Genomic DNA, 14,159 nt, shown 5'->3' on the forward strand with positions numbered 1-14,159 from the left:
ATACTCCCTCAAATTTACCATGGATATAATATAATTTGAAGACATTAAGCTGATTTTGACTGTTTACAAAGAATTTCTTAGATATGTTTAAAATATACTCTGTAATACAAGGTCATACCTTAATAATAAAGGTATGACCTTGTAATAAAGGTCATACATAGATGGGTTAAAAAAATATAAAAACACCATTTTTTTGTGTATGTAAGCAATAGTAAAAAATGCCTAAACAGAACCCCAGTCGTAGGCAACCTTCAAATGCTTGAACATCTATTCTTGGTCATTCCAAAAGTACTTAATTTCCTTAGTTACTGCATTAATGAGTATTCTCATCCTATTTAGCTTATTTTGCAGTCTAGCAGAGTCAATACTAGGTCAGTATATAATGATCTGTAATGAGCTGCTATCTACAACTGTTGAGACCAGACATGATTACTGCAGGTGAGCTTGCCATTTTCTTCACATTTTACTGTTCTTTATTAAAATGTCTGGTGGTGAGCAGGATGTTCCATTTTAGCTGCATCTTCTGTACCGTATCAACCAGGAATGATCATAGTCAGTTCTTAGAAAATGTTGTTACTAGCTTACTAGAACTGATAGCATTTGTCATGGAATTGTATGGCCATAAAACAAAGGACCATTCATTTAGCCACTGGCTAGAACAAATTCCTCTTCTTGAATAAAGAATAGAGAGGGACAGAACTGAAAAAGGCCATGTGTTATTTATTTTACACTGTTATTACCAAAAGAGTTAGGAGGCACCTAACAGCAGCTATCAAGAACAAGCTAGAGAAATAAAGAGAAAATCAAATCACTGTCCCCAGAATGACAGACAAATCTTTATCTGTGTGCTAACCCAAAGGCACTCTGTCTGGCAAAATACTTTGTACTTCCGTTGGTACTCTTCAAGCAACTTTACCACTGCGAATGCACTCTTAGTATGTATGTGTACTTCCCTCCACCCCTTTCTCCTGTGCTTTTGCATCATATGTGTTTCCTTCCTTAGAGTGAGAATAAGTCTTGCTCCCATGCATGCACATTGTTTCCAAACCCAGTGTATCAAGTCTCCAGTAGTACTAGGTTCTAATTAACACTTTCATTGCAAGCATATTATTCTTTTCATTTCAATGTATGATTTCCAAAATGCCTGTTTTATCATCATGTACTGAAGTGAGACAAGTCAATATCTATAATAAACACAAAGGGATTTTGGCCACTTACCAAGTGAAGATAAGACACAGTAAGGTGGATATTAAAATGAGCACTTGGTTAAACATTGCAGACTGTGTACGTTGGATGGCTCTGTGAAGATCATTCTACATTAATGGAAAATAGCTGTTATTTTTGGCTTTGAATTAATAAATATGAACTGATTCTATATAGTGGAATTATATAGTGCCCTGATAAAATACACTCATTCAAATGCACTTAGAATTTGCTGATCGCATAGAAGAGTGCAAAAGAGACAGCTGTAATTTAGTGAATATTTAACTAGTTCTTCGTTCATCCCGAAACAATTTTGATACTTTTGATACTATTTCAAGCTGCCTCAAGGTTTGTCTGCTCATATCTAGCTTACAAATTACAGGCTGCAAGGACCAATTAAGGCATAGCACTTGAGTTCCCTGTATATGAATAGAGTAGCAAAAGAACCAGACATTCTAACTTTGCCTCACTGGCACAGTAGCAATTTATGCTAATTTGAGATTCCACTTGACATCATTTTTTTTTGTAATTTTGATGGAGAATGCAGCTTTAGCAATGTTTGACCATTTGTATAATATAACTACAGATCTGGTTAGCTTCCTAACAAAGTTGGCCAGTGGACTGCAATGTCCCACTAAAGACAACATACTAAGAAAATAGAAAGTATGAATGAGTTATTTTCTTTGTCATACTTACAATCATATTCTCCAAAGCGTGCTTTGCCAGCCAACAATTTAAAAATACAGGAATAAACAGGTTTCTTAGGACTGGCCAGAAAATCTGAAGGAAAAATTAACAAATTCATTAAAAGTTTCCTATTCAAGAAACTAGCAGCAATGAAACACTCAGTAAAAAAAAATATCTTATTAATGTGTTTCTAGTATAAGGCCTTAAAGAACACTTTCTTTTTGATGAACTGTATATTAAACAATATGGTAAAATACAGAAAATCAGTTTCCAGTGCAGACACAAGAGATTCTTAGATTTTTATGTTTAGATGGTTTATTTTGTTGATTGCACTGTAATCTGAGTTTGGGGTCTTTGGGTTTTTTTGCCCCCTTTTGGGGAGAAAGTGTTATGTATTGTTTTAATTTAAGTAGAAAACTGCCTTCTTCTTCTTGTTGACTAATGTTGAATCCCATAGGAACAGATCTAACATCCACACAAGACTGACTTTTACTTCAATAAAAATTAAGAGTACTTGTGCAGCTATAAAAGTGTAATGTGCAAATGTATTAATTCAAATAGGTTTACCGTGATGATGAAAGGGACAGCATTTATTATTTCAAGTAGGAAGGGTATTCTCAGAATTTGTTCCCAGATATTTCCCTTCAAAGAAAAAGAAAGAAATATATATATGTATATATATATAAACACAGTAAGTTTACGTGTAAGTCTGATAAGGAACATATGCAATATTCCAACGCCATATATGGAGTCTCTCCTAGTAGCTGAATTTCAGGAGGATGATTTGTCTCACGGATGTAAACACACACATAAAATGTGAATAGAATATAGGACACTATGGCCTAACTATTTTTCTTACTGTTTATCATAATTTACCTCACGTGTATACTTTTTAAATCTGTATTTTTACTACAGCAGTTCCCTGCTTCCATATGACCATATTTCCTTGCTATGACCTAGTTAGTAAGACAGCTCAAATGAAGAATTCTAATTCCATTAACTAGTCAACTCATTCTCTCAGCTAATGAAGAGCTTCATGAAATTAAGTTTTCAATTTTTTCAAAGAATAATGTTTCTATTTCCTTCTATTGCATTTTTAGGTACCTTGGAATCCTACACAGAGATCCTGTTACTGCTTTTTTTCTTCTTCCAAGGTTGGCTTACTTTTATTTTTACATGACACTAACACAGATAAGGAGATACGCCTCCTGTCCTACAGAATTTATCTTTTTAATAATTCTAGTTTTTCACTGAATCTTCATACAAGTAATGGCCTAGCCTGCTGGCAAATTCTACCTGCAATTATTTATACTTAGAAGACTCTAAATCTCTAAAATTCTGCATTGCAATGCTTTAGCTGTTTTGTGTTGTTTGGTTTTTTTTAGCTTCTGATTGCACCAAAGTTTTTCTCACTTTAGTACTTACTATTTACGACTGCCTAAAAACTAGAGACAAAGCTCCAGTGCAGTATAAGAATTATATAGACACATATGCAAAAGATGTGTCCTACTCTGAAAATTTTTGTTTTGATTATCCTTAATCAAAAGGACAAGTGACTGCCCTATAATCGAAATTAACATTTATGTAGAATGATAAGCCACATCACTGTACATCCTTCTGATAGAATCTCAGGGCAGAATATAAAGTAAAAGAGGAGTATAAATGTTTTGTTTTCCAAAAGAAAAATACCAGCTCATTTTCTCTTAATCTTATTTCATTAGCTTCTGCATGTTAGTCAGTCACGGAGGTCTGCATGTTTCTCTTTATTAATTCCAATCCTACTATTAAGATAGTAAGATACTAATTAAATAAGTATTAAAACGAGGAATGCAGTTAAGTTAGGAAAATATACCTGTACTCTATAGTGAGTCCTTCCATCCTTTGCATTTATTCTCTTTTACCTTTACTTTGTATCCTCTAATTCCCAACTGGTTTGGAGAGAGACGTAAGGGAGACAGTCTAGTGTTTAATATTTGAATTATAACTACAAGATCAAAATTCTATATTTTTGCCACAAACACTTCATTTCAGGGCACACTTTTTGGACCTTGATTGTGCTTACATGAAATCAGAGGTCTTCCCACATAATTCAAAGAAAGTAGTACAGATCTCCTAATCTTTACCACTAGCTGCAGAATGGGAATACCATCTTTTCCACATATGGGCAGTGATTGTAAATGATTAGATGTTTGGATGAAAATCCATATATTTAAGAAATAAGGTATTTAAAATTAAGTGACTTACAGGTTTTCTAACTCTGTATATTAACAGTCCATCATAGGCAATGCAATAACAATGCAGCATATGCAGTTATAATATTGCAATAATTTTCCAATACAGCATCATATTTTCAGTTGCAATTATATATTAATCTTTCCTGTTAAAATAACCATCTGATATAGCAAATTAAAATTAAGCTGCATTGTATATAACATTCTTTTTCTACTTCTATTTTTCCCTTTTGCATCTAGAAACCATTGTACCTGTGGTGCAGAGATTATTTTCTTCCATGTAATTGTAACTGCTGGCAGTTAAGACATATGTGAATAATCTTTAATATTTTGTGTGATAAGCAGCCCTACACGGAGAACTGAAGTTATGAGACTCTAAACTGATTTTTAATTGTAGGAATAATAAAATGAAATTTGATTTTCAAATTTCGTACCTACTAACAACTGACCCATTCTGTGTTTTTGCTAATTTCCTCATTTTTAATGTTAAGAGCTATCTTTTCTGCCTTCTCAAAAAGAAGCATCACATAATTTACTTCTGCAGGCAAAATGCCTGTGACAATGTGCTCTAGGGACGTAGCGATGCTTGCCGTTTTAAGGTTCTAGCTCCCACATACAAGTACATCATGTCTTCTGCAAAATTGCCTCTTGTAGTGAGAGTGCACAGTACTTACACAAGCAGCTAAGACTACTTGTGCACAAGTGATATAGGAGGATTGTCCAACTATTGCTATAAGTTTTGGCAATGAACATTTCTAATGTAGACATTTTTCAGAATTCTGGCCAAGGGCAAACCTTCATGTAATGTCTTAAGCTGTGAGAATATAGATTGTAATCCATTCTTTCTTGGATCTAAGTGTTCAGCGGTACAATACAGTGCTATGTTCTTTGCCTTTCTCACCATATAAAAGGAATAAAACATGCAAATTCACTGTATCTTTGTAGCGTGACATACTATTATGACCTCAATATTCTGCAGGTTGAATCACATCTTATGTCACCATCCAAGCATCAGAACGGTAAATTACTTGGAGTATTCTCTTAAATGACTGCTTTATTTATTTCACAGATTATCTGTGAAATCCTAGCAATGTGTGTTTTTTTCTTCCTCCTTGTCCTCTGACCTGTGTCTAAATTCTAATAGCTTTGGAAATGGTAGCATGAAATAAGTAGTCTGTCACAGATTTACAAACACCAAGACTCCTGCAGTCTTCCTGTCTGTGTGGAAAGGCCTTATAGCATCTGAAATAACAGCCTTTCTGGCTTACTGAGACTGCTGTAAAACTGGGGTAAATGTCTCTATCATGATGTTTCCAGATTTTAAGCACCAGGACAGGAATAAAGGGAAGGAGGTGTTTGCATTGGTAGATTGCCTAACCGCATTTCAGTACTATTATTCTTCCTTATATTAGTCTTATTCCCTTATGGAGAGTAGAAATATCGCCACCCTAATATTGCCTCAACTTCTGTGACAGGTATGTGCGGCAACTCAGGACAGTACAGCTTTATACCCATTGTACAATAATAAGTAACTTCTCATTGGAGCTGAGTTCCAAATATTTCTCTCATCTTCCGTACTCATTGAAATTGGTGCATACCACAAGCACAGGGGATAGGGATCAAATGCTGACTACTAAATTCAGGAACTGTATAAATTGCAATTGCTCATCATGTTTTGGCACTAGATGTGTTAATTTAATTTGGATTGTTTCTGCCTACAATTGATTTGCATTTGTAAACCGCAACACCTAAATAGCATATACTGCTTACAAGGATTAAGAAGAACATTTTTTAGCTAGTAGACAGTTTTAAGGCTCTCAGCATTATCGGGCACTAAGGAAAACATTTATGCCTTGATAAGTACACTAAAATACCATTCTGTAACTTCAGTGGCTCTTATAGCTATTGAATGGCAGTAATGCAGAAGTAAAAAAACAGTGTTCCAAGATATTTTCAGCTTTGTAAACCAAGTCTTTTTGCATTAAATTTTATACATTATTTTAATCTTTTTTTTTCCCTGGATAGTCAAAATGCTAAAACTCACTAGGATATCAGTTAACAAAATTAATTAATTACACGATGAAAATCCGATAAATATATTAGGAGAATATAACTTTCTAAGGAGAATGAAATACGAAAGTATATTTTATTCCCATTCTTTTATCAGAGGATTTCAAGGCCTAATACCATCAGAGAGATAGATGACATAAATATGTAGGTACCTAGTTAATTGTAAAAAATAAAATAAAATAAAAAATACTGCCTTGGCCTAAGCCTTTGTTGTGTAGTTTTAGAAGCCTGAAATATAAGTTACAGATATTGAGTAGGTACAGATTTGATATCAATGAGAATCACGTGTCCACTGTATTAAGAACTCCAAACAGATATAAAACTGTGCACTTGAAAATTGGTATCCAAAATCCAAAATTTTCAAATGACGTGTCAGTGAACAAAGTTAAAAATTGGAAATTCAATTACTGACTTCCACTTTCTAGCTATTTACCATTTGCCTATCAACTTGGGAAACAAGAACAGGGCTGCCTGTCCTCTGTATCCTGTCTTCTATATGTGTATTTTTCTCAAACTTTTACTAGTATATCAATGTGGACTCAAATGCAGGCACGTGAATATCATATTGAAATATTTAACTCAGTTACTTTTTGTTTTAATATGATTTTCATTGGAACTTTTACTGCAGTTTTGTGGTCTACTGTTAGTATGTATATTAATAACATCAAAAGGAATGTTTCAGAAAACTGACACTTTCTTAGCATCTCTCTCTTGTTAGGGACTGTGTCCCAGTGTTGGTAACACTGTACTGATTTGAAAAAAGCAGCACACCCTCTTGCTTTGGATTCAGTGGGGATGCAAGTCAGGCAAGTAAAGTACTTACCTTGTAGCTTAGGTAACTCAGCAGCAGTGTTTCAAAGAGACTTATTAAAGCCACTGAAACCTTAAGAGAAGAGAGAAAATATTTATATTAATACTGGCTTCTACAGAATATGACATAAAATATCACACTGAAAAGTATAAGATAATATAAAAGTGTTTCCATGCATCCTCTGAATTCATCTCAGCTAACAGAATTTAGCATGAAGCTTAAATACTCCTTTTTCTGACTAAAGCATAGGCTGTGACTTGAGTCCCGTTGCTCTTTTCCAACGTAACACAGAATCACAGAATGGCTTGGGTTGGAATGGACCTTAAATATGATCTAGTTCCAAGCTCCCACCATAGGCAGGGACACCTCCCACTAGACCCAAGCCCCATCCAGTCTGGCCTTGAACACTTACAGGGATGGGGCATCCACAGCTTGTCTGGGCAATCTGTTCCAGTGCCTCATCTCCCTCTGAGTGAAGAATTTCCTCCTGAGTGAAGAATCTCCCCTCTTTTAGTTTAAAACCATTCCCTCTTGTCTTGTCATTGTCTACCCAAGCAAAAAGTTGCTCTCCATCATTTTTATAAGCCCCCCTTAAGCACTGAAAAGCTGCAATGAGGTCTCCTGGGAGCCTTCTCTTCTTCAGGCTGAACATCCCCAGCTCTCTCAGTCGCCTTTCCATGGCTTATAGGGAGCCCAGCACACAGTCAGCCAGTGTTTCTCCAAATAAGTAACACATCTTTATATACAATCATGTTGTTTCTCAAATAAAAATAAATCTTTTTTTTTTAAACTCTCATATATATCCTACTGTGAATGCCATACATAGACACATTTATATAAATTCTGATATTAATTAAATAAAATTATTAGAATAAGATTATAATCATAAGCAATTAAATTCCTCGGTATATTTTAATTCAATTGAATAGAGCAATCTGAGTGTCTAGGTCAAACTTTGTTTATTCAAACTGCATATTTTAAGCAAGGAATTGAAAGGTACTTTCATCAAGGGATTCTTTAGTAAAATAGTATATTGCACAGGGGTACAAATCACTACAGTGGCATTGCACTAAGCATAGTGCAAGAATATAATGGTATAAATATTCTAGAAGCTTACAGAATTCTTAGTAGAAAAATGCACTTCATAAGGAGAACTCCCACAAATGGTTTTAAAGTATTGGAGAAAGTGCAAATAATGTAATGTAGTATTTTATATACTCCATAAATCATGATTTTTAATAAATATTAGCTCAGTTTTAAGAGACATTAAGCACTTGAAAGTCCTATTATTTTTAGTTAGGTGGTTACATTTCCAAGAGAAGCAACAAGGTAGTTTTGCCTATTTTAGAGAAAAACAAATGCAACAAAAAAGTCAGTACACCAGAAGACAAAATTACTAAACTGTAATATAATACAGATGAAGTATGGAAATCTTTTTCACTTTACATTACATCTTATAGGCAGGTTTGGTTGTTGTTTTTTTGTTTGTTGTTTTTTTCCTGAAGTGAATTAAAAACGTGAATTCTGAAATGTTTCTTCAAGGTAACAAATGTAGATTATTATGGACCAGGCTATGGAGCAATCATGAAAACATTCTTCCCCTTTCTCAATTACCAGTAAAATAATCATATAAATGTTTTTTCACCCCTTAGAAAGAAAGGACAATTGTGACAGCTTCTGCATTGAATGGTAAGAACACTTGACTACAGTGCTGTCCATGAGCAAAAAAAAAGTTTCGAACGCGAGCAGGCTCCAGGACACTGAGAATTGAACCAAGTACTTCAAAAGATCTCCAAGACCCACAAAGGACTGATGTAATGCATTTTTTGTAACATACACCTCTAAACATATGGCTTCTATATTATGAAGTAACCTTAACTTTTTAGTATATTTAACATGAAAGCCCTGGAAACACGTCATAGAATGCTAGTCATAAGCGATTATGAAATTTAAACTCATCATTATAACGAATATTTACTACTAGACTCAACAGAGTTAGATAATTCTAAGAGAAAAGGCTATCCCAATTCTACAATATTTTGCTATAAGCTTTAATACTTTATAAATATATTGTAAAGGCATATAAATTTAAATCAGTTAGCTCAGATCAGCTCATCTTTACATTATGCATTTGTTGTATTTGTAATCAAGTAGATTTCTTTAACATTAAGTTTTCCACGTATCCTTTAACATCACTAAAATGCTGTAAATCAATATTGCCTATAGTTATTAAATGAAATTAGTTAAATTGGCCATTTACATATTACCTGTAATCCCCATAAAGGCAAACTTCGATTCACCCAAATAATAGGAGACCTGTTCATTACAGCACAAAAATACAAAAATAAACAAAAGCTGGTTAACGTTTCGAAAAATTGTATGTCAATGGAAATTACAGCAACCTTATACTTAAAATCTCAATAATTAAATCAGTAGCTATCTGAGTATTGTCCTTCTTTGTCTTTCTAATCCAGAGCCAGTCACAAAGTTCACATAGGAATAATCCAACACCCAGTAACATCAAAGTATTTTACTGTCTTCAGTGGCTGCTAGTTCATCTCCTATGATTCTAGAAATAATATATCAATCAATTTGAGGTTTTGATTCTAGAGATGCAGAGGAATAATGACCTGTTCCAGGAAAAAGAAATTTGGCAATTTTTACATTTGAATTTTTTGTTATCATCTCTATAATGGTATAAATGGTAACGATGTCATAGGAACTGTCATATCTTGGAAAAATCTTATGTTGTTTTAGTATTTACTAAACCCAATAATACTTGATAGAGCTCTACTGAAATCTGGCACCCTTAATGGCACAGTAAGTTACTGTTAGTCATTTACTCTTAGTCGTCATTTTTTTTCTAAATAATAAGGGTGTTTTTTGTTGTTTTTTTTTAAGGGTGTTTTTGTGTTTTGTTTTGTTTTTCAGCAAGATACAAGCATTGCAGGAAGTCAGATCTTGCAACAGCATCCAATCCAACAGTCCAGTCACACAATCAGAGAAATAATTAGATTTTAAAACTCAATTTTGAATATGCAGGAACTTGAAAATGCTTGAGAGTTATGGAAATGTCACCATTATTTGTTAAAATATCACCATTCAAGACAGAATTGTATTTGTCTTCCTGCTCCCCTCCCCTTCCCACTATTATGTGGACTTCTGGTTTTCTTTTTCAAACTAGGCACTCACCAATCAATTGTTCCAGGTGTGTAGTTTTGATTGGAACAACCCCGGTTTAATTCCTTACTGATAGTTGTCATCACATCCATGGAAAGTTCATTTTCATTAGCACATATACATGAGAACACAATCATAAAAATATATGAGGGAAAAGCATATTAGTTACATTGTTAACAGTGTTCTGTAATATACATGCAATAGTTTATAACACTAGACAATGGATATAGACATTTAAAAATAACATTTTTTTAAAAAGTAGTTCTGTATGTCTTCTGTATCCATAGATAAAGACTATAAAGCATTTTAGGTTACATCTTTTAAAGACATTTTCAGACATGATCCAATTCAAAAACAATATAACAAAGTATGCTTTCAAAACCTGAGCTAAGTATACAATAGATATTAAAGATCTAGACATACTAGAAACCCTATCACACAGGTCACACAGGTTGGCATAGAAAGAGCACATACACTCGCCATACTCTCAACAACAAAGATTGCATCCAGCTACTCTTCATAACCTCTTGTGAGGAGTTGAGGTGGGCTGGGGTTTCATGAAGCAGTAATTTGAGTAAGAAATTACCGAAGGCTGGTGACCTTGATGTAAAAAAATAAAATAAAATAAAAAATAAAAGCTGCTATGTACATATGATGTTCTCTTTCCTTGAATTGCTGGTACAAATCCTTCCTTCTAACAGTCATGTAAGGATGTGGGAAAATATTTTTGTGAAAATGATGGTAAATATCCTTGTTTGTCCCTGGCAAGCAAGGTCAGCAAAAAAGAAAGGAATCTGTGGACCACAGGTAAGTAATAGTGGTATTTTTACCGACTATGAGCGAGACAGATGCTAAATGGTGTCCATTAATAAGGACACTTTATGTTGTAAGCATTTCTCTGTACATCTGCTGTGCCTGAAGGAGTAAATTAAAGACACTAACTTGTGCTAGGATTTCTGAGACAGGCAATAAATCTGTAGGGAGAGTTTGTGATGAAAAACATTCCTCCCAGAATTGTCACTTTAAAGTCAACCTCTTTGACACAGTGTCACAGACTGTGACACAGTGTCTAGAAAGGAATTATGGTTTTTTTTCACAGCAATTGTAAAAATGCATTATGGCAGTAGTTCAGGTAGGTATCAAGCCCTTGGGATCTACATAGGTAAAACCATTGACAAAATGGGGTACTATTTGGGCACAGGGTTTGTTTGTCTGGTATAACTACTAAGGCTGGTTCTTGGTGAGCATGTAGAAGTGACTTACCTGATACTTTTCAGCCAGACAAGTGTTATATACACAGAACAAACTAACTAGTCTATTAAATGAACCACAACACAATACAATGGAGTAATATATCAAATACACTCTCTGGCTGGTGACTTATTAAACATTTAGACTCGAGGAACAAATACATTAGGAAATGCCTGGAGAATTAAGCAACCTGCAAGCTGCAGAAAGATCTCTGCATATGAACACAAAAGTATCAAAGTATACCTGCCAGTGGCAGAAGTGATGATGTTCTAATCCATTCTACATAGCCAGCCATAACATTGCTGTGTAAAACACTCATTTGGGCTCACTACAGTTCCCAGAATAAGACAATATAAGCAGCTTCTTCATGCCAGAAACTATTAGTCACAAAAACATCTGAACTATAGGTTTCTTTTTCACTAGAAAATTGCATTACTTTAAATTGGATCCATGATGTCCAATTTTACTTTCTGTTATCCAATTGTGCTTCAAACTTCAACACCAAGTGCATTATTTATTCAAAACCAGAAGAATAATGTAATTGTTTCAATTTCTACAAAATCCCTTCTGTAGCCACAATTATTTTTAAATATATATATATAAATATATATATATCTTTCAGTGCTTGGATTTGACATTTTTTTGCAAAAGCTGTATTTGTAGCAAACTGCACATGAATTAATACCGCTCTTCTGTACTGTTATGAGGCATTATAAAGTATTGCTCCCTGTGCAGACTTCTCAACTTAATGCCCAAATATCTCCCTCGTTTCACATTACGTCTTTTAAAATCCTGAATTTTTACTGCTTTTCACTGTAGAATAGCAAATAATGTCAAGTTTAAAATCCTACATAGTGATTTTATTTTATGAAAATTTGTTTGCATATTTCTGTCAAAGTATTAAATGCAGTAACTTGAACAATCTTTTGAGAGTTATCTCTGAAGATCATGATCAACTTACATCAGTGGCTACCAGATGCATACAACATCACACTGACAACACATACTCTGAAATAACATGCTAAGAGAGGACAATTGACTACATTGTTCAATGACTGACATATTAGTCACAAGAAAAACCAGCAAGACCTGATCAGGATTACATAGGACTGTGGAGACTGTGTGTCCCTGCCCCAGGAAGTCACTGTGATCTTTGCAATTTTTTGCTAATGTGGTCCCTATTTGATTGCTATGGCCTATTGAGAATATTAAAACTCCATTTTGGCAAACTCATTCTTACTGAAAGTTTAGGGAGTTTACGTACAGGCACATGAGACAGGCAGCAGTGTCCACCAGGCACAAGCAGGTAAGTTAATAAAATAGTGGTGCTTATTAGCATTCACAATTTAAAAGATTCAGTATATCCAGGATACAAATACAACTGAAATACAGGATTGCAAGATCATTTCTTCTATAATTGTTGATTGATTGTATAAAACATGAAAAAAAGCATATCGAATGACCCATATAGAATATCATACTGCCAATTGTAGGTATGCAAAAAATCATCCATTAGAATGACAGAACATGAGCATATAATCTACCTTAGGTCTCCCTCTCTTCTAAGTGTTTAGAGAAAGTAGAGGGCTATAAAATTATCATCAATATCATTTGCATGAAAGCTCAGTTTCATGCATTTTTTTGCTTGTCTGCAAAATCTGGGGTTTTAAGTAAGACAGCTAACTTTCTAATATTTGTATCATAGATAAGTCAGAACCATATATGATAAACTATCTTATTTACAAATAACATTGAAAGGACTTTCCATTCAGGTGTCTGAGAACAACTGCAGAGCAACATACATATTTTTTGGCAGGAGCCTTAATAAACTACTGAAAAACTACTACTGATTAGTTGTTTCTCTGCCAGCTGATGCATCAGAAGGAAACTGCTATATAAGGACATGTCCAAGAAGAATGGTGGTTCTTAACAGCTCTAAACCATTCCAGCTATTGTGGATACTAGTTCCTCCTAACTCCTGTCCTACGTTTTATAACAACAAAACAAATAATACATGTCTTGTAGATGTATTCTCTGGAAAACCTTTCTTTATTCCCTCCAAAGTACTGTTCCTCATTCATCTGCCCATTTTTTTCCTGGCTTGGTTCTCCCCGCTTTTCACCTATGAGCCACTGTTCTGTACAGATCCTAAAAGTACTGTTACAGTACTGTTGCATAAACTAGTATTCAGGTGTCTGTAATTTCATTTTTTTATATAAATCAAAACACAAATATCATACACAAAAATGTTATGTAGTAATAAAACCGAAAGATACGTTTGCACAACTATGTGTTTTGCACCGTATCTGCACAAATAGCCAGTATTATTTTATCAGTGAAATTAAAATATATTATTGTATTAATTCCATTCAAAATGTAAGACTAGTTTTATAATTCATTCACAATATCTGGAAGACATAAAACTAAATCCCTGTTGGCAGGATACCAAACATTTATTCATACAACTAATTTATTTCATGTAAGTTAAGCAGTCATTTGAGAGGACAAATAACAAAACAAATATTACCATCCGTGTCCTTGTGTTGGATCATCTAGAAGCACACGAATTATGTATAAGAAACAGCTTAGCAGCTTGAGAGAAAAATTGAATAATCGTATTCTCAGGCCTATTAAAAGAAAAAGAAAATACAGAAATTCAGACTATATTTTCACTCACTTTTAAGGTAGAACTAAAAGGAAGTAGAATAGCCATGCTGCAAAGGTCT

The 14,159-nt window shown here is 34.0% G+C and overlaps 2 protein-coding genes across 17 annotated transcripts in view; one reads left to right on the forward strand and one right to left on the reverse strand.

Moving 5' to 3' along the window:
* Nucleotides 1-14,159, forward strand: part of LOC308198916 (uncharacterized protein) — an 802,411-nt gene that overhangs the window by 750,774 nt on the left and 37,478 nt on the right. Inside the window, exon 19 of the mRNA XM_080602160.1 lies at nucleotides 2,991-3,044. The gene's annotated coding sequence lies outside the window, so the exon portion shown is untranslated. The remainder of the gene's footprint in view (nucleotides 1-2,990; nucleotides 3,045-14,159) is intronic.
* KCNT2 (potassium sodium-activated channel subfamily T member 2) overlaps nucleotides 1-14,159 on the reverse strand; it is a 148,458-nt gene that overhangs the window by 94,823 nt on the left and 39,476 nt on the right. For all 16 annotated transcript variants that reach the window (XR_013954268.1, XR_013954269.1, XR_013954270.1 and 13 more), the window contains 7 exons: nucleotides 13,961-14,060; nucleotides 10,195-10,251; nucleotides 9,270-9,318; nucleotides 7,015-7,074; nucleotides 2,458-2,532; nucleotides 1,900-1,983; nucleotides 1,219-1,313 (listed from right to left, as the gene is read on the reverse strand). Coding sequence is in view for 12 of the 16 variants with exons in the window: in XM_080602125.1 (XP_080458251.1) it covers nucleotides 1,219-1,313; nucleotides 1,900-1,983; nucleotides 2,458-2,532; nucleotides 7,015-7,074; nucleotides 9,270-9,318; nucleotides 10,195-10,251; nucleotides 13,961-14,060 (520 nt within the window). In the remaining 4 variants the exon portion in view is untranslated. The remainder of the gene's footprint in view (nucleotides 1-1,218; nucleotides 1,314-1,899; nucleotides 1,984-2,457; nucleotides 2,533-7,014; nucleotides 7,075-9,269; nucleotides 9,319-10,194; nucleotides 10,252-13,960; nucleotides 14,061-14,159) is intronic.

Source organism: Anser brachyrhynchus (assembly GCF_964034855.1).
Source record: "Anser brachyrhynchus genome assembly, chromosome: 8".
NCBI lineage: Eukaryota > Metazoa > Chordata > Aves > Anseriformes > Anatidae > Anser > Anser brachyrhynchus.